This window comes from Herpailurus yagouaroundi, unplaced genomic scaffold (assembly GCF_014898765.1).
Source record: "Herpailurus yagouaroundi ecotype Mexico unplaced genomic scaffold, PumYag 160, whole genome shotgun sequence".
In the NCBI taxonomy this organism is placed as follows: domain Eukaryota; kingdom Metazoa; phylum Chordata; class Mammalia; order Carnivora; family Felidae; genus Herpailurus; species Herpailurus yagouaroundi.
The window spans coordinates 25,516,855-25,543,184 of NW_024412401.1; the positions used below are offsets into that span (position 1 = coordinate 25,516,855).

At 42.7% G+C, this 26,330-nt stretch overlaps 1 protein-coding gene across 3 annotated transcripts in view; it reads left to right on the plus strand.

Moving 5' to 3' along the window:
* The window catches only part of NR4A3 (nuclear receptor subfamily 4 group A member 3), a 41,494-nt gene extending 15,674 nt beyond the window's left edge, over nucleotides 1–25,820 (plus strand). For all 3 annotated transcript variants that reach the window (XM_040481811.1, XM_040481813.1, XM_040481814.1), the window contains exons 6-8: nucleotides 6,556–6,755; nucleotides 9,019–9,197; nucleotides 22,531–25,820. In XM_040481811.1, the coding sequence (XP_040337745.1) occupies nucleotides 6,556–6,755; nucleotides 9,019–9,197; nucleotides 22,531–22,778 (627 nt within the window). In that variant the 3' untranslated portion in view covers nucleotides 22,779–25,820. The remainder of the gene's footprint in view (nucleotides 1–6,555; nucleotides 6,756–9,018; nucleotides 9,198–22,530) is intronic.
* The last annotated feature ends 510 nt before the right edge of the window (nucleotides 25,821–26,330 follow it).

Genomic DNA, 26,330 nt, shown 5'->3' on the forward strand with positions numbered 1-26,330 from the left:
GTGGCGCAGTCGGTTGAGCGTCCGACTTCAGCCAGGTCACGATCTCGCGGTCCGTGAGTTCGAGCCCCGCGTCGGGCTCTGGGCTGGTGGCTCAGAGCCTGGAGCCTGTTTCCGATTCTGTGTCTCCCTCTCTCTCTGCCCCTCCCCCGTTCATGCTCTGTCTCTCTCTGTCCCAAAAATAAATAAAAACGTTGAAAAAAAAAAAAAAGAAATTCAGTTTTCTTAATACCTTTTCTTTATGCTTATATACGCATGTGTGTATATGTATATTAATGTGTATATATATTCAACACAAATTTACAGAACTGGAGGTGACCTTGAGATCATCTAATCCAACCCCCATAATTTCAGAGGAGTAAATAGAGGCTTAAAGGAGTTAAGTGCCTTGCCTAAGGTCAGTGGCAGAGCCAGGGCTAGATCCAAATCTCATCACTGCAAGTATTAAGTTTCTGTTTCACCATACTGCCATTTCTATTTAGTGACAATTTACTAGGGTTTTTTTAATTTATTTTTTTTTTAATTTATTTATTTTGGGAGAGACAGAGACAGCGTGAGTGGGGGAGGAGCAGGCAGTGAGAGAGAGGCACAGAATCCCAACCAAGCAGGATTGGGATGAAAACTGTGAGATCATGACCTGAGCTGAAACCAAGAGTCAAGTCGGACACTTAACTGACTGAGCCACCCGGGCACTCCTCACTCCTTACTAGTTCTTTTTTTAAATAGAACCCTTATTAAGTTTTTAGAAGTTACAATAATAGTAATATATGCCCATTGGTTTTTTAAGGTAACCCTTTTAGAAGAGGATAAAGCGAAAAATGAAAGTCTCTTCTTCATTTATTCCTGACTAATCCCACTCCTCAGCGGTTAACAGTTTCGTGTGTATCCATAACTTACTACATTTAAATAAGAATTTGCCCTGTCAGACTTGCATCAGACAGTTGACTTGACCAAGACAACTTATTGACATGACTATGCCAGTTTCCCCTGTGAATCAGGTAAATAGAGAAAGGAGAAAATGTTTGCCCGCAGGTGTGTTCTAACCTTCTTGTTCAGGCATGTGTGCCTTTAAGGTAGTAAGTGAGCGGGTTTTTCTCATTTGTGGGAAAGGGAGGTTGAGGGGTTGCGTTCCAGGTCACAGAGGGAATGCATGTTTTAGAGGCCAGAGAGAGAGAGAGCTCCTCGCTCTGTGAAAGTGTTCCTGGCTCTGGGACCTTCACTTCTCCTTTGGGCCAAACTTCTCTCCTTCAAAAGTGAGCTCAGATCATTGTATATCAGGGCAGTCAAAACATGTCATGTTTGATTTGTTTCTCCTTGAAATGTAGCTATTCTCTGTCCCACAGTTGCTTTTCATTTAGCAATACAAGTATATATAGATACTGGGCTTGGCTTCAGAGCCTGCATAATTACTGATGAGGAAATATACTTAAGGTCCTCATTAGTTGGTCATTTCAAGTATTTTTCAGGAAACTAGGATGTTGCTTGGTAATTGGTATCACTCAGTGTAGTAAGAGATTCCAAATACAAGAGATGCTGCTGGGATAAAACCAGGCACCAGCAAATGGCATTTAAATATGTTAACAAGAAACAACGGGGCGAACGCGTGTTAGACTACAAAGTAAACAGTATAAAAAACTCTGCAAAAAAACTGTTTTTATGAAGCTACTCAGAAAACCCTCTCAAATTGCCACCAATTCCCTAGATGATTTCAGGCCAGCTCCTGTGCTACGGTGGGCTTTCGTTTCCTCAACTGAATGGTGAGGAGATTGGACTAAATGCACTGCCACGATCCCTTCCAGCCTTCTTCCCTGACCCTCTGACCATTACACTTGCTGTAATTCCACTGTGGGTAGGGCTCAGCATTTCCCAAAGTGTGGTGTGCCAAAGGACCTAGGGTGTTTGCTTAAGAATTCAGATTCCTGGGCAACACCCAGACCTACAGAATCAGAACGGGGAGCAGAGGAGGAGGCAGACAGAAATCTGTTTTTTAACAAGTGCCTCAGATGACCTGTTGACACACTAGGGGTTGAGAATCACCAATATAGTTTAATAAGAACAATCCAGTTTTACCTCAAATCTATTTCCCAGCCTTTTTTGAGACTAAGAAGGGATGGGCAATAGACATAAAAATTTTCCGGAAAGTAACTAAGTCGTTTAACAAATATTTATTGAATGGCTACTGGGTGTCAGGCACTGTTCTGGAGCAGCAGACACATTTTTGAGCAAAAGAGTCCCACCCTCATGCAGCTGACATGAAGGATAGAGAAAGTAAGCAAATGTATAACTGTGGTGATGCCATTAGTGGGAGGAGAGGAGGCTTTTTTGTTTATTATTATTTTTTTTTTTTAGCAGGGGAGGCAGTTAGATCAGAAAAGAAGAAATTTGGGGGAAAACATATTCATTGCCAGTTTTTAAAGTGTCACTTTTTATAGTGTAAGAACCTAAGAATATGTGTACGTAGTTTGGCTCATATGTAGTGGTCACATCTAAAATGTATAAAGAAATATAAAGACTCAGGGAAAAATAATCTTCTACAGGGAGATAAAACGTTCTTAGGACATTTTACATAGTTAGCCTGGACTGGCAGTGAGAGAGTAAATAATATCAGATTCCATTCTGCTATGAAAATGTCACATTGCTAATGTAGGGCTGGCATTCACCAAGGGTCTCACTGGATTCCCATTCGAATAATTTATTTTAGGCCAGCGTTGTTTCTGAAGTCTGATCTACACAGCCATATTATTGCCATATGGAAACTAACCTCTGTGGTTGTTTTCAGCTTTAGATTCTCATTCTAGGTAATTTGGAGAAACTTCCATCAGACATTAGCTGTATCCTCTTCTAAATGGCTAGTAAATATAGTACTGTGTCTTTGATTAGGAGTAAAGACAGATTTTTTGATGGATCTGTTATGCATACAGGCTGGAATAAAAAGCATAAACAGGAAAAAAAAAGATTCATTTTTTTAAAGTCATTCTCTGTTTCACCAAAATTCAATTGGAATGATCAATAAACAAATGTTTCCAGATTTTCTCTGGTGAACCCCAAGCCTGCCTAGCCCAGAGACAGAGTAATGTAGAGGAGAACAGAAGCAGAGAATGGGGATCTGGTTCATCCAACTCCAGGGCCAGTATGCCTTGGTGAGGTTTGATAAAAACTGCTAGGCCAGGTGAGAAAGTATCTAAAATGTTTTGTTCTGTTTCTTTAAATCTTATGTTCAGTAGAGGCAACACTGGGTTTGTCTTTTCCTCTAGCATTGGATGCTGACCCACCAGTCACCCCCAAGTTACTGGTGGCTCAGGCTGAATCCAGTTTGGCCCCAGAATTCTGGAATGTGGACCAGAATCACTGCAGGTGAAGCCCAGAGGGTCTGGCTGGAGTCTGGCACGCCAGGCCTGCTGGCTTTTCTCCTTGCTGGACTCCATCACAGACAACTACCCACGCAGGGTACACAGGGACTACATCTCCCTGTGTGCAGGATGCATGAAATGTGAGCCTAGCAGGGACAGAGCCCTGCAGAGGATGCTGGGTGGAAGCTAAACACTCCAGAGGATTCTGAGCAAATATTGAAAGCAGAGTGATTATTGAGTTGTGAGCCGTGATTTCAGAGAAGTCAGCACAGGAGGGAGCTGCTAGGTGCCATTCCTAGGGAAAAGTTTACAACCTTTGGTCTTTTTAACCAAACATACAATTGTTTAACATACTATTTTAAAACAAACTAATTCTGAATCAGTGTCAAATTCCAGGCAGTAACATCATACCTGGTATGATTAGCAACACTTAGAATCATCGAATGCAAGAACCAACATTTGGAACATTTGCCAGGATAGATGATAGTCTGTGCCATAAAAATACACCTTAACAAATTTCAAAGAATAGAAAACAGACAATGTCTGTTGTCAAACCACAATGGAATTAAACTAGAAATCAATAAGAGAAAGACAGCTGAATGCAAAGAGCCAGATGGAATCTTCAAAATCAGGTAGCCCAGTCCCTTCCTTCTCCAGAGAAGTTAAGTGACTTGTCTAGGACAGCACAGCAAGTCAATACTAGAGCCTGGGGGAGGACCCCATGACCTGCTGCCTGGTCCAACATTCTTTTCTCTACTCCAGTTATCACTCAGGAGTTTCACATGTAGAGCTGTCGGCTTCCTAGAGGGCGTTTTCCTCCTGTCCTTGGAGGTCATATGGAATTAGATTCATATAAGAAGAGAAAGCAAAAAAATAAAATAAAATCTCTTTTTCTACTCTCCTCCAGTTAGTAGTGTATGTGCTGAAAGAAAGTGTTGGGAAGTGTCATGACACCAGGATCATGCTGACATCCTTGACTATCTGTGGGAAGAAGGACTACTTCCTTCTCCTGGACTTTGCTCCCGTGGAGTCCCACCACATCACAGAAACATCCAGGGCTTCAGAGAACCCAAGCCCTGTGTGGGATTATTGAGAGCGGAGGAGCCAGGACTCCAAACTGGACCTGATGGATCCTAGAAAGTCAGGGCTGAGGATTGGAAATCTTCCAGTTTTTTCTAACTTTCCCCTTTCCCCATTTTATAAATAAGGAAGTGGAGGGACAGTGTTAGTTCCAAGTGTCATAATCGTTATCAGTATCGTCATCATTGTCATCATCAATCATCTTCCTTATCCTGGGCCCTTCACGAATATTATCACATATAATCCTTACAACAGAATCTTGAGGAGGCTATTATCCCCATTTTACAGAGGAGAAAACTGAGGCTCAGAAAAGTGAAGTCTTTTACCCCAGGTAGCTAAAGTAAGCAGCAGAGCTACATTACTTTACAAATTAGGGGCCTGGACAAATCTAGGATTAAAGCAGCTGGGCCCTCCGGCTGATGGTGTCTTTTGTTATTTCGTATGCCTCCTGGGAATGCAGAAAGGGGAAAAAAAGAGACCCAATTGAGAGAAATGTCTCATTTCCTCATGTCTACGTTCTCAGTCGGTACCTAGTGCTTATTGGCAGTTCTTCCTCCAGTCAGGTTAGGGCGTTGTGGCAAACCTAGGCAGTCCCGTGACTATTCTTTCATTGCACAATATGCAACAACACTTTATTGGGTGCCCATTATGTGCCAGTCACTGTGCTGCTGACAAAACATGGGACCAAATGAATACACACCCGGAGACCTCCAGTTAGAGCAAAGCAAAATGCTTTTTAAAACTATCCCACAGCTACCAGTTGGGAACATCAGACACATTAACAGCCAGGAAGTGTAGGAGCGGAACACACAGGGCCATGTTTAAGTCTTAACTGGACCACTGTTGGTCGTGTACCTTGGGAAAGTCTCTTAACCTCTCTGAATTCCCTCTGAGCCTGAGTTTTCTCATCTGCAAAGTAAGGATTAAAATCCATATCCCAGGAGGAGCTGAGAGAAAGGACGCAAATGCACACTCAAGGAAATGATGCACATATTTACATGAGTGTTTCTGCAGATGTCTTAAGTCTCTGTGTTGTTGGTTGTCCCTTGATTATTATCTTGGTATATCAATCTTCCTGCCTAAAGCAGGAAAGATTTTTTTCCTCCAGTGACTCAAGCAACCTTGACTCTGCCAGAATATCCAAAAGCTGGGCAGGAACTTCATTCCTACTTGTACCTTTCTTCTCCTGGGATCCTTTAGATCAATGCCATCCAGTAGAATATTCTGCAGTGATGGAAATATGCTATATACCACACATGGCTTTTGAGTACTTAAAATATGGCTAGTGTGACTGAGGAACTGAATTTTCTTTTTTTTTTTTTTTTAACTTCCATTCATTTTAGTACCCACAAGTCCTGAGTCTGATAGCACATAACTGCCTGGGCCCTACTAAGAAGACACCCTCCCATCCCCTTCCTGATTTGGTTTATGTCACAGCAAGCAAAAATCATTCTCTTCTCCTATTGGTTAATTCTGTGATTCCTAGATTCCAGTGTCAATGAGAATCAGCTAGAGATCTTAATAAAACAGTTTCTTGGTCCTACCCTCAGAGTTTCTGCTTCTGCAGGTCTGGGATGGGGCCCAAGATGTTCAATTCTGGCACATTCTCAGGGACTACACTTTGAGAACTGTGGCTTAATGAGCATCTTGCTTGGAGACAGCCATGCTCTCCTGGAATCAGTAGACCCTGGAGGCCTACTTGGACACAAACCTCTAGGGGTAATGGTTCTTAACAATGGCTGCTCTTTGGAATCACCTGGGGAGCCTTTGAAATTCCTGCTGACCAGTCCCCACCCCAGACCAGCTAAAGTAGAATCTCTGTGCCTAGGAGCTAGACACAGTGTTTTTTAAAGCTCCCCAGATGATTGCATCAAGATTGAAAACCACTGCACTAATGGGACTTAACCAGATTTCTTTTGTCTGTGAAGAGGTAACAAAATTTGCTCTGTTTACATTGTGAGAATCAGATGAGACTAAATGCAAAAAAAAAAAAAAAAAAAGTGTTTATAACCGTGAGACCTAAAAGTGAGGATTTAGGCACTGATGGCCTGGGAAGAGCCAGCTTGTTAAGACTGCTGCTGCTTCTGCTGCACTGAGATAATGCTGCTGTGTGTGGTTTGCATTCCAGTACTGTCCCACCGAACAGGCCGCTGCAGGCACAGATGCCGAACATGTGCAACAGTTCTACAATCTCCTGACAGCCTCCATCGATGTATCCAGAAGCTGGGCGGAAAAGATTCCCGGGTTTACTGATCTCCCCAAAGAAGATCAGACATTACTTATAGAATCAGCCTTTTTGGAGCTGTTTGTTCTCAGACTTTCCATCAGGTAATCACTATTTATCTTTTTTCGTTCTCTCCTTGCTTTGAAGCAGTTGGAAACCTGCTGGGTTTGTTAACTGAGTCATCGGTGAAAAGTTTGCTCAGGAAGGAAATAGGAAATTTGGTCAGGCATTAAAAAACCGGGCAGTGGGTAAAGCACTGGACTGGTAGCCAGGACGCCTGGGTCCTAGTCTCAGTTCTAACATGCACTTGCTATAAGACCCTGGGCAGGTCAGTGGCCTCACCTGAAGTTTACTTTCCTTTGTAAAATGAGGTTAGATTATTAGATTGTTGATCTCTGAAGCCCATTGCAGTTCCAGCATTCTGTGATTCTGTGAAGATTCTCTCCTGGTGCATAAGGTATTTCCTGGCAGCAAGTTTTTGTTTTGAACATTGCATTTACCTCATGGGTTTCTATTTGACAAGTTACTGTCCTAGTACCCAAGCTGGGGCTCTAAAGAGTTCCCACAGCTTCTCAACCCCCCAGTGTTTACTGCAGGAGAATCTGGATCAAAAGATTTGGTTCAACCTATCCTACTCAGTGACACCAAAGACAGAAAGGCAGTGAATTTTCAAAAAGCTGGAACCTGGGATCTGTCTAAGCTTTTCATACTGTGTTACCAGAAACTCTTGTTTAAACTGCAGATTCCCGTGCCTCATTCCCAGCTATTTTGGTTTGGAGCTACCTTGGAGAATGTTCAGAAATCTGCATTTTTAACTCATGTTTCAGCAATTCTGAAGCCAGTGACCTGAGGTCCATGTTTTAAATACTGAGACTGAACGATTGTGTCCTTTGTATGCCTCTGTGGCGGGATCTGTGAGAGAGAGGAGGAGTTACATCTAAGGAGTCAGTAATTAGCATAATTACAGCCAAGCCGATGTGCACAGGAGCCAAGCCAGCAATGTGACTGTCACTTGTTAGGCAGACAGCAAAGGATTAAGTAAGGGATAAGCTCCCCACAGGCAGGTGCCGTATATGCCCCATTCACTAAGTTTTCTCCAGTGCCTGGCTCCAGGAATGGCATATACTTGGTCCTAAGGAAATACTTGCTAAGTGAATGAATGAATGAAACTACTCATCCAAGAAGCACAAATTAAGAGATATTAACTTAACGCAATAGGCTAAAAGAGACAAAGATGTAGCAAGAGACTGGAAAATGAAAGGAAAGGTAAGATTCAAGTAAGGACCACAGAGAATTCAGAATTAGTTACACCTGTTGCTCTTTGAGCTCCCCTTGTGTACCAGGCCCGGTGCATGGTCTTTCAGATCCTTTATTTCATTCCCACAACAATATTAAGAGGTAGCAATCAGGATTCCTGTTTTACAGGTAAGGAAAAGGAGCAATTAAGAGTGGCATAGGCCCCATAGCTAAGTGGTGACATCTAGGTGTTCCAAGGCACCTGTCATGAGAGACGAACGAGGTGATGATGGACATAATATAAACTATCAGGCCGATGTAGAAATAGCCCTGCACCGGGGCACCTGGGTGGTTCAGTCAGTTAAGCATCTGACTTCAGCTCAGGTCACGATCTTGCAGTTGGTGAGTTTGAGCTCTGTGAGCCCTGCAGTAGGCTCTGTGCTGACAGCTCAGAGCCTGGAGCCTGCTTCAGATTCTGTGTCTCCTCTCTCTCTGCCCCTCCCCCACTCACACTCCGTCTCTCTCTCTCGGTCTCTCAAAAATGAATAAACGTCAAAACAATTTTTTTTTAAGTACAGAAGGATATGCAAAATGACTGTTTTACTTTCAGTGACTTTTTATTTTTGTGATTGACTTCTGGCAGTTGCAAGGACTTGGTGTTCTTAGAGTCTGCAGAGTGGAATTGTAGTGTCTAGTCTCAGGTCTTTTCAGTTTTTGGCATTTGAGAATAAGAAGGGAAGGAGCCATGAAGGGAAAAGGCTCGTGTTCACTACAGAAAGAGGCGGTGCACAGTGCTTCACTGCCGTGCTCCTGGAGTGCCTGCTCCTCTGTGTCCCGTCCCGGGTGGGACGGCAGCTGATTCTCATAATAAGAGTACAGGTGCTCCACCCCCAGCTTCCCAGGGCTGATGCTCACCAAGAAAGTTTGCACAGACAAGTGGCGGTGGTTGTTTATCCCAGGAGCACAGTCTCGGGCATCAAGAGTATCTGGGCAGGTTTCACAGCATAGGCCGCCGGGTTCTGAACACTGCCTCGTGGTTACTCAGGTGCCTTTGTGTTGTGGTGTTGGACAGACTGAACACACCCGTTTAATGTGTCTCTCTCTCCCACCCGCCATGACCTTGTCTTATAGGTCGAACACTGCTGAAGATAAGTTTGTGTTCTGCAACGGACTTGTCCTGCATCGACTTCAGTGCCTTCGTGGATTTGGGGAGTGGCTCGACTCCATTAAAGACTTTTCCTTAAGTTTGCAGAGCCTGAACCTTGATATCCAAGCCTTAGCATGCCTATCAGCACTGAGCATGATCACAGGTAAGCACCAGCTGGTCACCAAAGTGACTGTGTCCCTAGCCCCCCTTCCTCTCCTTTCCTGTGTTAAGGGGTTCTGGCTTTAGCTGTCACACACACACACACACACACACACACACACACACAGATTAGGATAATGACTGCCACTTTTCTAAAATCTGCTAAGTTTAACCTTGTGTAAACAAAGAAACATATATCTGCAACTTACTGCCATGAACCTTCAGGAAAAATCTGAATTTCCACAGAAGCTCTGTTGATGTTGGACCAACTGCTTCTGGGTTATTTTTACGTGGGGTTTTTGAAGGAAGTTTACCTTAACCAGCCTGTTCCTATGGAGCAGAAGGGGCAAGTCTCCCTTTCTCCCAGTCCTTGGTGGGTGACCCAAAGTAAAACCAAAAAATATGAAACATACCTTATTTATTTATTTATTTATTTATTTATTTACAACTTTATTTAGCAACTTTGGCGGAGAGCTGAGAAAAATAGATATTTATGAAAAGCAAAAAATGGCTCAACTCAATAATTTTTGAAGGTTGAGAACCAAAAGCATAACACATACTCAATTTCTGTGTTATGCCTTCTTCCCCCTAGATGCCTCTCCCTTTCTTTCTTTTTTTTTTTAAGATTTATTTATTTGAGAGAGAGAGAGAGAGAGGGAGCTGGGGAGGGGCAGAGAGAGACAGATTGAGAATCCCAAGCAGGCTCTGAGCCGTGAGCGTGGACCCTGATCTGGGGCTCAAACCCACAAACCGTGAGATTGTGACCTGAGCCAAAACCAAGAGTTGGACACTCAGTCGACTAAGCCACGCAGGTGTCCCTCTCCCTTTTGGTCTTTTGAGAGAGAAAGGTTCCCAAGACAGAGTGAGAGAGAAAAAGAAAGGCACATCAGTGAGAAAAGAAATACCACCTCCTTGTGGCTGCTCTCAGAGCCCCAGGCCCCAGCTCCCTTTGCCCCCCTCCCTCTACTTCCAAAGTGTCCTGTTCAGTCTCATCCTTCTCATCAGACTGGGGCCTGGTGAACCAGTGACAGAGGTTGGAGGCTTCAGAAGAGGCCAGCCAGACCTGGGGCTCACCTGCCATCCTTGTCATCAGAGCCAAGCATGGGCTAGGCTGTCGGACTAGGAATTAAGGTTCAGATTTGCTACACTCTTAGCTGTAGAAAACATGTGTTTTAGGAACAGAATGAGCTTCACAGAGGACCAAATCCATCCTTTGGTGCAAATGGGCCCATTTTTCTCATGCATCAGGTGGGTTGTTCACATGCACCTTCTTGTGACATCTCTTGTCAATGACAGTGAGATGCGTCTGAGTGCCTTAAGAGGCTAGGCTGGTTCAGCAATTAATGCTTCATCTGAAGGCAAATAGAAGTAATAAGCACATGCTACGGTAGGACTCAGACACTACTTTGTTCCCTCAGTGTTCCAAGTGGAACCCCACTTCCTCCAGGTTTTTGGTCCTTCTTTTGATGGGGCCTACCAGAGATTTCTGAGGGAGCCATTAACAAAAACAGAAGCAAGGCCATCTTGAAGAGGATGAATTCCATTTAGAGGGCTTTCAAATGGCTTGTGGGAGCACCTGAGGAAAATAAGCATGTTCAAGGCACAAGCTTATTGCTCCCAGCAGGACTGGAGTGAAATTGGTTCAAAGGCTACCTTTGAACTAAGCTCTTCAGCTCAATTTCAAAACCATTCAGCTCTTCCTAGGACTGTTCAACATTCAAAACTAGAAAGTACAGAGTTTAGTTAATTAAAAAAAAAAAAATACTAGAGCCAGCCTTGGCTTTCAGTAAACAAAACCAGTACATTGCCACATCTCTATGGAAATGACTGTTGAGTCTAGTTAATCAACAGGTGTTCACTGATCTCCGTGCTCTGCAGCGTGTCAGTGCGTTTTCAGAGATAGCACACATCCCTGGAGGAGACAGAATGCACAAACTAATGCATGTGGTACAGGGTGTTGTGGCATAGTAGGGATGTAGGAGTGGGCACAAAGTGCTGAGAGATAGAAGGTAGGAAGTGGTCTTCTCAAAACAGGTAATCTATTAAAAGCACGAATGGTCCTAAGGGTGCCTGGGTAGCTCTGTCGGTTAAGCGTCCGACTTCAGCTCAGGTCATGATCTTGCAGTTGGTGAGTTCCAGCCCCGTGTCGGGCTCTGCACTGACAGTTCAGAGCTTGGAGCTTGCTTCAGATTCTGTGTCTCCTTCTCTGTCTGCCCCTCTCCCACTCACGCTCTGTCTCTCTCTCTCAAAAATAAATAAACATTAAAAGCAGGGATGGTCCTTGATAAAGGCATAGGATATCTCCAGGGCAAAATGGAAGGACTGAGAATTCTAGAGATAAATAAAAATTCACTAAAGCCGTTGGAAATATGGCTATCATAAGTTTCAGGAAGGAAGTGACCAAAAAAAAAAAAAAATAGCATGCTGGGCGGTGAGGCTGTCATGAGAGCTAAGGGTGGAGCAAGGCAAGAAGAGCCCCTGACATCAGTGAGGAGGTCAGAGTTTATTTGGAGGACAATGGTGACCCATGGAAAATTTTGACCAAGGGAGAATCATAGTCAGTCTTGCGATTTAGAAAGAGCTACCTGGGTAGCTCAGTCGGCTAAGCATCCCACTCTTGGTGTCGGCTCAGGTCATGGTCTCATGGTTTGTGGGATTGAGCCCTACATCAGGCTCTGCACTGACAGTGCGGAGCCTGCTTGAGATTCTCTCTCTCTTTCCCTCTCTCTCTGCTCCTACCTCACTGGTGCTCGCTCTCTCTCTTTCTCTCAAAATAATGATAATAATAATAATATTAATAAGCAAACATTTACAAAGAACTACCCTGACAGTTGGCTTTGAGCACAAATGAGAGGGAAGAGGCCAGTTCAGGTGTAGGAGCTGTGGTTTAAGAGGAGAGCCACTGAGGCTTACACCTTTTGTTGTTGTTGGTTTACTCTTTAAGTAGAAATTAATAGATGACTCTGAAGCCAGGACTTGTGGGTGCCAAACAGTCCCCGCCTGGAGATATTGGGCAGCTCAGTGTAGAGAATGCAGAGAAGGAATTAGGAGAAGGTGCTGCTAGTGCTGTCTCTGCGTCCAGTCCACTGTATGTCCTGCGGCTATAGCCGCTCAGCCCACTGCCCTTTCTGTGGGGAGGTGCTCGGGGAGGAGGCAGTTTGGCATAGCAGACACAGCATGACGATGGGATCTGGCACCCCCAGGTTTGCATGTGGGGTCTTGTATTTAACAAGCGTGTGTTATTCAGTAACACGTTTCATTTCTCTGAACTTCAGTCTTCCCGTCTGTGAAGTGGGGATAACAACAACTATTCCATGAGGCAGCAGTATGGATTACAGGAAGGTAGCTTTGTGATGGAACCAGACTGGATTCAGAATAGGCACTCCATCCACCCACATTCCATCCTGGAGTGATGGTGACAGGGAGCCCCCAATGTTAGGCACACGCCTGCCCCTTCCCCTTGGAAGCCCTAGGTAGTCGAAAATCAAACTCTGTGGCATGAGGAAGTGGGTGGTGGCTTTAGGAGGTATTAAGTTTGGTGAATATCTCAAGCATCCTTGGATGCTTGAGAGGCCCAAAGGATGACACTGGTATTGAAGAAATTAGGTTGCACTTACCAAGCACTTGGGCACAGCGGGGCCACGTCCTTTATGGGATACTGCCCTCAGTCCCGCCCACCTGTGCAGAGTTGTTACAGGTGCGGCGGGTATAACCCACAAGAAAAGTTAGCCCCTCTTGTCTCATTTCTGGACCTTGCAATACTTTGTGATTTGCTGGTTGGGAGAGTGTTTGAAATGTGTGAAAGCGTCAGGAAACGGCAGAAAAGGCGGTGCCTGGAAAACAGCAGTGTGCGTTGTTGCGGATATGAATTTCCTACCTCACTTCTGAATAAGCCCCACTGATCGTCCAGGGTGTTTGTGGAATACCAGTTGGACTACTGGCGTCAGGAAATTCGTCCCAAAATAATTGTCTGCCCCTAAACCACAGGGAAGAACTCTTGAAAAGGAAGCAGAATGTCAGATGTTTTAACAATCTCTTTTCCAGGAAAATTATTAAGAATCCGTGCAGTATTAGAAGTTTGCACAAACGTGGCTTTTCTTTTCTAATTCTTTTTTCCGCTTCTTCCACCTCTCTCTAGGCCCCCTTGTGATAAACTAGGTGGGGAGGTGGGGCAGGAAATGGTTTCTTTCAGATCGCTCTCATTCCCCACAGTTGTGGTTGCCAAACGTTTTTGAGTCCCCAGTTTTTCTGCCCTAACCGCCCTGTTTAACCGGTGCCCCATCCCTGACATGGGAACAACCTACAGGCTTTGCTTCTGATGGGGTATCCGTGGGGGGATGTCTAGTTATAGTTAATTATATTTAATAAATAAGAAGCTCCCCAAACATAAAGTTAGTGTGGAATTACCATTTTCGTAAGTATCCATTCATTAAATAAATATTGAGGTCCTACTATGTGCCAGGCCTGGTGTCAGTTTCTTGGGATGCAAAGATAAGCCATGGATAGCCTACTAGGAAGTCCTATGTGATTTTCATGTCATGAACTTGATGTGCAGTGGTTAGTGCCCAGGTCCTTAAAATGGACAGATTCAGTGCAGGGTAAGGCCAGACTACTGCTCACTCTTTTAGGGCAGAGAAAGGTTGAAGTGCTGGTCATGAATGACTTCCCAAGGAGGTAGCATGTAGCCATGGGAAGATAGAGAAGAAGGACATTCCAGACCAAGGAAACAGCATTGCAAGGGCTTGGCATGGAATACTTGAGCACCTCTGGGGTAGAGCAAACACAGTGGCACTGCATCACATGTGTTAAATCGCACCTGTAATCTCAGTAGAAAGAAGAACCAAAGGAGTGCAGTCTATTATACTCGATGACTATGTATCCTGGAGTGAGCAGGAGGGAGAAGACATGAACACAGTGTGGGCCCTGGGCTCTCTACTTCTAGTGGTGAGAGCTGCACTTTAGGGAAATTTAGAAGATTTTCAGGGAAAAGATTGATTCAATGTGATATTTATCTTATGGCCTGGGATTATGATCTAGCCTCAGAGTACAATGCATTTCCCACATAATGAAAAGGGGGAAAAGATCAGAAAGGCCATTTTGGACCAGATGGTGGAGAGAATCTTGAGTGCCCAAATGCCGTCTTGCTAATCACTTCACTGAAAGGATGTTCTCCATAGCTTTCTTTTCTCTCTCAGGTCTTCTGTCAAGTGAGAAAATGACTTTTTTCTCTTATGCCTTATAATCTTTCTCCTGGTCTTGTTGGAACATGAACTCTAAGATTGAGGAGCAGAAAGGAAGGCTGAAGCAGGGGCAGAAAGCAATGAAACAGTGTCATAGGAGGACCGGGCAGGTGGCTGATCCTGCCACACCCTCCACCACCTGTCTTCCCAGAGCTCATTCTAAGTGGTTACCTGGTTACCCTGTGTTTATATCGTATATGGCCATCAGCTGCGTTGCAAAGAAAACTAAGTGTACAACTTGGCAAGGCAATATCCTTTTTTTAAAAAGGGGTGGGGGTTGTCTCAAGATTTGGAGATGGGAGATCTGAGTTCAAGTCTTCACTCTGCTACTTCCTAGCTGGGCAGTCTTGGGCTAAGTTGCTTACCCTCTCTGAATCTCAGTTTTCTCATTTTTCACAGAGATAATGTCTACTTGCAGGTTTCCTATAAAGATTAAGTGAGCTAATGTGTACTTTGCAGAGAAAAAAATATTAGCCAAACCTTCATTATTATTATCCTAAGTGTTATTTTCTTACCTCCAGGAAGAGCTAGCTATTCTCCTGAGAATCCAGAACAATTTCCTGCATCCCTATAATTGCATATACACATTATATTAAGTAACTTATTTGTGTCTCTTCTTTTCTAAATAGACTGTGGGTTTCTTTAAGGGCAGGGAGAGTCTTACTCATCTTTATAATTACTTTGGCATTTAAAGGCGTCTGGCACATGGCAAATATTGGTTAAATGAATGGGTTAATTGTGAATTTCAGAAAGTCTCCCAAATTAGGAAAATTAATTATTTTTAGCCTACTACTTTGTTATTAGAAAATAGTCTGAATTCCTGAGGACTACCTTATTTCAATTCAGATTAATTCAGTAATATTTATTGAGCATCTGCTCTGCGCCAGCCACACAAATCCCTCCTCCTCAAAGAGTTTGTGGTGTCGTTGGGGAGACAGACACATACTCTAATAAACCAAAGACAGGCAGAGTGGAAAGCACTATTACAGCCTCAGCACAGACTGCTGACCAACCTGTGGCTTCCTGATCAGTGTGGGCTCGGTGTCTCTGGGGACCGCCCAGCAGTGAAGGATGTTACGTATGCAATAAGAGGTAGCAGTGAGATGACTTCCCCAAGAAAGAAGGGGAGCTCAGAGCAGGAAGGTCCTGTTTGTTTGTTGGGTTTCGTTTTCCCCTTCAGCTGGAACTATCTCACTGTGGTCTCCATGCTGGCCTGTGCCCTGAGACCTGCTCAAAAAAAGAAGGATTTGCTTTTCCTTATTGGGTGTCTTCATCCCCTGTCCTCATACCCTGCTGCTTGACACGAGGAAGAGAATTTCTTTTTTGTATGGGTCCAAGAGGCAGAACTGGGCCCTGTAAAATTCAGCTCAATATAAGAAAAGCTTGATCCAGGGGCGCCTGGGTGGCGCAGTCGGTTAAGCGTCCGACATCAGCCAGGTCACGATCTCGCGGTCCGTGAGTTCGAGCCCCGCGTCGGGCTCTGGGCTGACGGCTCAGAGCCTGGAGCCTGTTTCCGATTCTGTGTCTCCCTCTCTCTCTGCCCCTCCCCCGTTCGTGCTCTGTCTCTCTCTGTCCCAAAAATAAATAAACGTTGAAAAAAAAATTTAAAAAAATAAAAAAAAGAAAAGCTTGATCCAGGAGCAAGCAGCACTGGGGAGTTAGGTTTACAAACAGAGGCTAGACAACCACTGGTTGCAGACTGGCCCAGTCATCTCATGGTCCAGTCATTCTGGACCAGAATTGACTAGAGCAGAGTTTCCCTAACTTTCACGTGCATGAAATCACTAAGCATCTTGTTAAACTGCACATTTTGATTACAGAGGTCTGGGGTAAGGCCCAAGATTCTGCATTTTGATGTTGATGCTGCTGGAGGAGGGACCACACTGTGTAGCAAGGGACAATGAAAGCTATTGGTAATTAGGATTCCGTGAAATTAAGAATAGCCATCGTTTTAAAATACCCAGTGCCAGGCACCATGCCAAGGGTTTTACATGTGCTCTTTTGTTTGTTTAGTAAAGAGATTTGGAAGGACCTGGGATGGATTACAGCAGAGATGGGAAGCAGAGGGACCAGCCAGGAGCTATTGAAACGATGTAGGTGACGGATAGGGAAGACCTAGCCCAGAGAGGCTAGGAGAGGAGGAGCTCGATGAGAGGAACATCACAGAGATAATAACCAAAGTTCTTCGATGGATTAACTAGGACGGCCGGGGGAAGCAATCATTAGAGATGGTTATGGGAGTGATGGGGAGGACTGTGAAATCATTAAAAGGCAAACTCAGAGAAGTGGCTGATTTGAAGGGACATTAATGAGCTGAGTCTTAGACATAGGGGATACTTGCTAATATTTGTTACTTACTGTATGCTGGCATTGGCCCAAATACTTCACATGTATCAATTCATTTACTTCTCACCACAACCCACGAGGCAGGTACCATTATTAGCCATATTTTACTGATGGGTCAATCATCAGGCTCATGAGTGATAGATGGTACATTCAGGAAATCTGGCTCTTAAGCTTCTAATACAAGAGGTTTTAGAGTTGTGAAGTTCTTTACCATTGGGTGCTGCTTATGCCCTACTTGTATATTTATTCTGAGCAACCTACAGGTTTAGTATTCAGTGAATTGTATTTTACAGATCATGGTTCCTCCATGCGCATATTCATTCAACAGACATTTATTGGGTGTCTCCTAAGTAGTAAGCTTGGTGCTGTAGGTATAATGGTGAGCAAACACAGTCCATGCCTCCATGGAGCTTATATTTAATGGAGGAGGCAGGCAAGAGTCAGACCAATGTCTGATTTCAACCTGTCATATCCTTCAAAGGGGAAAAGTAGAATGCCATAGGAGAACATGGTCTAAACTGGGAGTAAAAAGGAATGTTCCCTTGAAGAAATATTTGATCTGCAATCTAAAAGATGGGTGGCTCAGTCAGGTAAGCATCCACCTCTAGAGTCTCATATTGGACTCCACGCTGAGCATGGAGGCTGCTTAAGAAATAAAGGATGAATAGGTCTTAACTAGGCAAAAAGGGGAAAACATGAGCACAGACCTAAATACCTCTATCATTTCAGTCAATCTCTCCCTTTCTCTCTCCCCCTTCCCTCTCTCCCATTCCTTCACTTTCCCCTCTCCCTTCCTCCTCTCTCTCCTCTTCCAATTCCCTCCGTTTCCTCTCTCTGCAGAGATGTCTATGGCATGGGCAGCTAAAATTGCATGGGAATCCAACAGTTTCTTTAGATACTAACACCACACAGGTCAGGAGTATATGATCTGTTGTCTGTCTGTTTTAGTCACTGCTCTACCCCCAATGGCTATAACATTGCTAGGCACAGAATAAGCACCTAATACGTATTTGTTGAAAGACGTAATTCATTAGTTAGTTCATTAGGTACACAGAAAGTAGGAAGGAGTTTCAGGGGGGCTGAGCTCACCTCAGGATGAGGAAGAACATTCTAATATGGTGTTCAAGGCATCCTGGTATCGTAGAAACACATCTGGACTTGGAACAAAAGAAATTAGCCATTTGCTAGTTTTGACTGTAAGTAAGTCATGAAACTCTCTGAGCCTCAGCCTTCTTAACTATGAAATAAAGATCATCTTTGTCCTGCCTGATTCACAAAGATGCTGAGAGGTGTGATAAAATAATCTAAGTAAAAGAGGAAAATATAAAGTGCTACTAGGTTTAGTTTTATTACCCAGCTGGCTCTGGGCACTCTCTTTGTGATCTCTTGTGGTGGGGATTCTTGTCTTAGGTGGGAGTGTGATCTAAATGATTCAAATCCTTTCCAACTCATATGTACTATGACTGTAACATGTAAATCTATTAGTTAACCATTTCTGTAAGATGCAGTTTAAAGCTTTGAATGCATAAAGGTGAGTTAAAATACTGGAGTATTGGATAAAAATGATGTAGATCAAAAAGCAAGAAGTGCTGAAGACCCTGTTGTGTTTAATGGGGACAAAGATCTTCTACTAAGATGCATGTGATTCTCTAGGAAGGGGGAAGTCCAAATGTCCAGTCTCCCCCAGGATTGAAGTCTCTGTTTATTAGCGCTGCAGCCATGTTTACCAAGCTGCAAAAAGAAAGAAGGTTCCTTAAACTAAAATGTCAGTTATTGGGGTTTTAAGGAATTTCAGATTACCAGGAAGGTCCCAGACACCTAGTGACTCCCTAGTGATTTGAAAATTTGCTTGCTGCTGGCAGTAGTTTGCATGGAGACCGAATTTTATCTCAGCCCTTTTGAAAAAGTAAAGAAGCCACAAATCCAGTAGCTGTTCAAAACAACAAAGAAGGTGCCTTTGGCTTCTAACAGGAGTGTCTCTGAATTCCTCAAGGAATTCCAGGCCTAGGGTTGATCCAGCTGGCAGGGAGGTATCGATCTCCACTTGAGTTCACTGAATAAATAATGGTTGCCATAGTTATTGAGCAGCTACAACTGGTTGGAGAGCAGGGAAAACTCTGAGGCTCCTTCTGTGAGTTTGGCCATAAGAAAGTCTGGTTATAAGGTTCCATAATCAACCCCCTCCCAAAATCCAGCCAACGCCTTGCTCCATTCCTTTATCCTAAAAATGAATATGGGATCTTGAATATAATTCAAGACATGGGGCACTGAAAGGAAGGGGAAGTTCAAATCAACGGACTGGTATTTTATTCTGGGAATAGTGTCCCTCCCTGGGTTATGAACCTAATTTGATATAGCTCAGTATTGATAGAATTTACTATCAGCACAATGACTGTTTGATCATGTTACAGCCACTATACCCACCAAATCGCAGATTGTTCTGTGTTAACACTGTTTCAAATGTAAATGCCACTAACTTGGAAATTTTAAAAGAAAGGAAAGGAGTTATCTGATAATCTCATAAATATTCTCACTATTTTGTTTCCTTTCACCCTTCTCTATATGCAGAAATAACTTCCGCTTAGATGTCATTGCAGCTTAGATACCATTTTATATTCTATTTTTTCTTTAATGTGATATTCTGTATTTGTCCACGTTGCTTCATAATCTTCATATTTGTCCTTTCCGGTGTCTACAGAATCTCCCATTACGTGCATATACCATTTTTTGACTTAACAATTTCCCTATTCTTCTACCCCTTACCTTTTTCCAGTTTTTTTTTTTTCTAATAGATACTGCTACCCCAAACGTCTTCATGCATACAGTTTCATTCTTCTGAATTTTTCCTTCAGATAAATTCCCAAGAGTGGAATTACTTGGTCAGAGGCTATGCACATCTTATAGCTTTTGAAGTTTATTGCCAATCTTGCAGCTTGCCTTTTCACTTTTAGAGGGAAAATAAAACTCTAGGCAGAACACTATTGCAGGAAGAGTTTCTCTTCAAGTTCACTCCCGGGTGCATCTTTTGAGACTAAACAAAGGGACTATGTGTATGTAGTAAAGATAAACGTAGAGGACAGGTTTGCACCTGGGCTGATTAGCTAACAGTTTGCAATCATGCATTGCAAACCTTGAGAAGTAGGGAACTTTACTGCCTTTTGTCTGACCCTGTGGTTGCCAACCACTTGCCACATGTCACGCAGCATCGTAGGTGCTGACGGTACCACGCATGGAGCACCCTGCAGTTGGCAGAGCACTTTTGGGTTTCATCATCTCAGTTAAGCCTCACAATGACCCACGGAAGTAGGTTTTATTATAATGGCACTTCTTCTTTTAATTTATTGTGTAATATTTAAGACACACGGAAAAGGGGGAGCCTGGCTGGCTCAGTAGGTAGAATGTGCAACTCTTGATCTCCGGGTTGAGTTCCAGCCCTGCATTAGGTGTAGAGATTCTTTAAAAGTGAAGTCATAGAGGCACCTGGGTGGCTTAGTCAAGAGCGTCTTACTCTTGATTTTGGCTCAGGTCATGATCCCAGGGTTGTGGGATCCCAGTGCTGAGTGTGGAGCACTGAGCATCGAGCGTGATTGATTCTCTCTCTCCCTCTGCCCCTCTCCCCCATTTGCATGCACACACACACACTCTCCGTCTCCAAAATAATAATTTTTAAAAATTTTTTCAGTAAAAATAAAAATCTTAAAAGACACACGGAAAGGAATGAAGGATAGAATCAAGACTTGTGTGTCTACCGCCCTGTAATCCCCATTCTCCTAGAAGGACATTGAGCTTCAAAGAGATTAAGTCACATGGCTAGTAAGTAACAAAACCAAAACCAGAATCCAGATCTGTCTGACTGCACGTCCAGTGCCCTTTTCTCTATATTATGATGCACTGAGATGAGACGCCTACAAGTCACAATCCAACTGAGATGCCAACCAGCAATTTTCATGGTTGTACTTTAATATAATTACAACCACCAGGCTGGAAGGGACCTGAGAGGTCATTAAATTCAACCTCCTCCTTTTAAGATAAGCCTTGGAGAGAGAGGAGCTCACCCAAGTTGTACACAACTAGCCAACCTAAGGCCAACCTAAGGAAGAATGCAGATCTTCTGGCCCCTGGGCCTCCTTTGGTTTAGAGCAAGAGAAGAAAACAATGTCTGGACATTGCTTCCTTTTGCTGATTGGCTTTTGTTTTAAGGAAATAATTTCCCCAACAAAAATATCCCCAACTGAGGATTAAGAGTAACTTCTTATCTTCTGAGCACTGAGTAATGTGTAGAAATGTTGAATCACTGAACATTTCTGTACACCTGAAACTAATATAATGCTATACCTTAATTATTCTGGAACTATATCCCCAACTGAAAAAATAAACCTAGGAAAAATTAGACAGTGTTGCCTGATTTCCCATTGGAAGGCTGCCTTCCATCTCACAAGAATTATTGTTTTACATGTAAATATACTTAGAGATACAAGCCCTGACTGAGATAACTGGGGCCAAGCCCTTCTCTCAGGAAAGAGGCTCTGGTATCTAAATGCTGAGGGAGAGCAAAGTGATTTGTACTGGATGGCAGGCTCCTTTCTGATTAGAGATGCAACATTGTTCTGGGGCAAGAGGACAAAATCTGCCTCAGAAAACTGAGTTCAGATCAGTTTAGCAGTTAAGGTTTATCACTTAACCTTAAAATAAATTAGGGGATCATAATATTCAACATGGGGACCATTTTATGTATTGTTTTATAAAATATAAGATACTGGTGTTCATGTATTGCTACATTGTAGAATGCCACCATGCCTGTTTCTGGGCCTTTTCCCTTCTCTTTGACTTTTCCATCTCCACAGCAGGAAGACATGTGTATTTTGTACAGAGTGCCTGGTGTCGGTCAATAGGTGTTGCAAGGGGGGGGTGCAAAAAAAACAAGGAAAAGAAAAGCTGGATTCTTCTCAGGGCTGGTTAGCATGAAAGCACGTGCATGAAAACATGAAGAATGTGCTTTATGCTGGGTCTTGGGGGGGGGTAGCCCTTGCTACCCTTGTTCCTAGCAAATGGAACTGACCGAGCCCCTTTCCCCATCTGTCAAGATGAGAACATTAATTCATTTGCCTGGACGTGTTTCTTTGTCACTCTAAAGAGTTGCTTCCTGACAAGGCTTTCGTATGTATGCAAAATAATAACCACTCTGTCGTTCACTCAGTGTGATTATGTGCCAGGAACTGTGTGCATAGTTCACCTAAGTGGGTCCTCCCAGAAACCCGAAATTAGGGACGATTATTATCTTCATCTCATAAGGACACTGGGGCTCAAAAATCAAGAGGCTAACTCAGGGGCACACAGTGAAGAAGTGGCAGGACTGGGATGCAAACCCTGGTGCCATTGGAGTCCAAAGGCCACGAGTTCCCTCCAAGAGGGAGGTGCTTGCATTGTAAAATGCCATCCCAACTGGAGGAACAAGATGCGGGCTTCCATTAGGGATTCAAAGTCTCTTAAGATGTGACTGCCTCCTGGGGCACCTGGGCAGCTCAGTCAGTTAAGTGTCCGACCCTCGACTTCGGCTTAGGCCGTGATCTCACGGTTCGGTTCGTGAGTTTGAGCCCCACATTGGGCTACGGAGCCTGCTTGGGATTCTTTCTGGTCCTCTGCTGCTCGTGCGTGTTCTCTGTAGACAAACAAAGTTTAAAAAGTTTTTTTTTTTTTTAAATAAAAGATGTAACTGCCTTCCAAACTTGCCCCTTTTCCATTGTTCTGCAGAACGACATGGGTTAAAAGAACCAAAGAGAGTAGAGGAGCTATGCAACAAGATCACAAGCAGCTTGAAAGACCACCAGAGTAAGGGACAGGCTGTGGAGCCCAGCGAGCCCAAGGTCCTGGGCGCTCTGGTAGAACTGAGAAAGATCTGTACCCTGGGCCTCCAGCGCATCTTCTACCTGAAGCTGGAAGACTTGGTGTCTCCACCTTCCATCATCGACAAGCTCTTCCTGGACACCCTGCCTTTCTGAACAGGAGCAGCCTGAGGGGGGGAGCCGCCTCATTGGCTAGCGCCTCCGACTTGCTAAGCAGCAGAGGATTTGGGTCTGGACACCTACCATTTTCTGTCCTTGCTTAAGAGAAAAAAAAAAAAAAAGCAGCTCCTGTAGAAAAGACTTTTTTTTTTTTCTGGCACTTTTCCTTACAACCTAAAGCCAGAAAACTTGCAGAGTATTGTGTTGGGGTTGTGTTTTATATTTAGGCTTTGGGGTTGGCGCGGGAGGGGAGGGTATAGTTCATGAGGGTTTTCTAAGAAATTGCTAACAAAGCACTTTTGGACGATGCTATCCCAGCAGGAAAAAAAAAAAAGGATAATATAACTGTTTTAAAACTCTTTCTGGGGAATACAATTATAGTTGCTTTGTATTTAAAAACAAGAACAGCCGATGGTTGTTCGCCAGAGTAGGATGTGTCTTGAGGTTGATCTTTAGAATACACTTCCTGTGTCAAGGGTATGTATGTGGTGCAAACAAGGCAGAAATTCTCTCTTCTTAATTTCTTTCTTCCTTTATTTTATTTTAACAAATGGTGAAAGATGAGGATTACCTATAAATCAGACATAGCAAAACGATAATGGCTGTTCGCTTCCATATACAAGTGCAATTTTTAAAGTGCTGTCTTACTAAGTCTTGTTTATTAACTCTCCTTTATTTTATATGGAAATAAAAAGGAAGCAGTCATGCTGGCAAGTGACACATGTTAATTTTCCTAGCAGAGGCTTTGTCCGCCTGCCCTATAGAACCCTTCTGAGGTATGGTCCGTCCAAGATTTTAGGCAATTCTTAATGGATCCAGATCTCTGCCCTGACTGTCCAGCTGTCCCAAAGGGGGCTCAGATTATAAAATGGATTGTATACAACTGTGTTGGTTGTGCTCTATCAACCGAGACAGAGTTCCCTAAACTTGTTCCAGTTGATAGCAACTAGGTGACACATTCGTTCAGAAGCCCCAGGAGCATTCAGTGAGTCTCACATGTCTGATCCGTAAATAAGAACATACAAATAAGTAGGAACTGATCATACAGGGTAAACATCAGAGATAATAAGATTTTTTTAAATATATATAATTTAATTTTTGTTACTGGTTACAGAGACAATTTTGGAGAGCAAGTGAGTCTTATTTTAAAAAAAATTATAGTATGAATGTGACTACTAGACAGGATTAGTGGGCTGCGTTTCAACATTCCGTGTTCGTACTCCCTTTTGTATGTTTATACTGTCAATGCCATATTACTATGAGATAATTTGTTGCATAGTGTCCTTATTTGTACAAACATTTGTATGCACGTTATATTGTAATAGCTTTGCCTGTATTTATTGCAAGACCACCAGCTCCTGGAAACTGAGTTAGAGTACTTAAATGGGGTGTTCACAGCGACTTGGATACACCTATTAGAAATTAAATAAACAAATATATATATAAATATAGCAGGTTACATATATATATTTATAATGTGTCTTTTTATTAACCATTTGTACAATAAATGTTACTTCCCATGCAGTTATTTTATGGTTCATTTGCAGTGACTTTTAAGGCAGTACTGTTTAGCACTTTGATATTAAAATTTTGCTTATGTTTTGCTAAATTCGAATAATGTTTGAAGATTTTTAGGTCGAAAAGTCTTTATATTATATACTCTGTATCAAGTCAAAATATCTTTGGCCATTTTGCTAAGAAACAAACTTTGAATGTCAAACTGATGTCACAGTAGTTTTTGTTAGCTTTAAATCATTTTGCTTTAGTCTTTTTAAAGAAGAAAGAACAGAACTATGCTGTTTATATTGTCATTAAATTATACAATCAAACAAATGCCAAATGAATTGCCTAATTGCTGCAAAGGATAACCCAGATAGCAAAGCATATATGGTTTTTTTTTTTCCAACAGTCATTCTGATATTTGATCATGTATTATGTTTGTGTGAGCTTTTATAAAAGATTATTATTTTTATATCCAGGTGATGGGGTCTGCAATGTTAGGATCTTGGAATGTTAGACTTGGCAGGGGCCTGACTTGTGGACTGGTCCCCCACCCCTCTGAAACTCATACAGGAGAAAACAGGGGCCCAGCGAAGAGTAAAGATTACCCAAGATCCAACAGGCTGGTTGGACCAGAACCAAGACTAGGACCTGGTTCTCTTTTCCATAGTGTTTTTACTCAACTTACTACATCTATAGGAAAATAGGCTTTTAAAAATAACCACGACCATTTACATTTTACCTGATGACCATGAGGAAAGTAGTACTTTTGCATTAATTTTTTGAGCTTATATGCAAACATAATAAACATTATTAAATATCAGGAAAGCTAACATTTCATACAAGGTAGCTTCAGATCAAATTCAAATTGAATTTGAATAAATTAGAAATGCTGTGCATACATAACCCTTTTGTGCACCATTGGTATTGGAAAGTTAATCCTTGTTTTTTGTCATATCCATAAGAGAAAAACAAAACAAACAGAAAAACCAGAGCCCTGGAGAAATGCTGTTACTTTTTATTTTTACACCCATCAGATTTAAGGAAAAGACTTTTTAGCCGTAATATTGATTGGTTGAAATGAATGAAGGTTTTTAGTTATAGGTCTAGACGCTAGTGCTGAAAATAATGGTTATAGCCAGTGTTCTTCCGTCTTCCATAGTTGTAATAACTATGAGAGCTTCCCACATAATCCATCAATTCAACTCCCTTTTTTTGTCTTGATGTTGACACACAAGTTTATACAGAGTGGATGACCAAACTAGCTCAGAAGAGGACAGCAAGAATTAAAGCAGGTGATTCTTCCTTGTGGGAGAGCTCCCTCAGTGTGAACACGCCTTCTGTGGGCAGAAATCAGGAATCCACCAGCTGTTAATGGAGAGTGCCTTGCCTTTCATTTCAGACAGCAGAGTTTTCCAAAGTTTCTCTGCTCTTCTAACAGCATTGCTCTTTAGTGTGTGTTAACCTGTGGTTTGAAAGAAATGCTCTTGTACATTAACAATGTAAATTTAAATGATTAAACTACATTTTATCAATGGCTACCGGTGTGTTGAATAAGCATGCTTCATTGAACAGTATTCTCTTAATCATTTTTAGAATAGTATTTGCTGTGAACTCTTAAACACATCCCCAAATAGATTTTTTTAAAAGGCTTACTAATGCTGAAAAATTAATAGGCATTCTGAATTGGAAATATATTAAACCTCACTGATTGGGAAGGACATTCTGAATTCAATAACCATTTATTGACTGCTTCCGGTGGGCAAAGCACTGCTGTGTGCTTTGAGGAGATACAAACATGCACAATGTCTGAAGCTATTTTCTTTCAACTATATATAACTGTGTGTATATTAAATGGAGCTAATAATTTATTGCCTAAAAGTATTCTTTAGGGGTATAAAGGATTTATTTCTCTATCAAGATGATGGATATTAATTGTTTGTGAACCAGAATTTATAACAATCAGGATTAGAGTTCTCCAGGATTGATCAGAACTCTCTGCCTTTTTGCTGACGTCATTACTGCTATATTGCCTAGAAACCCCTCACT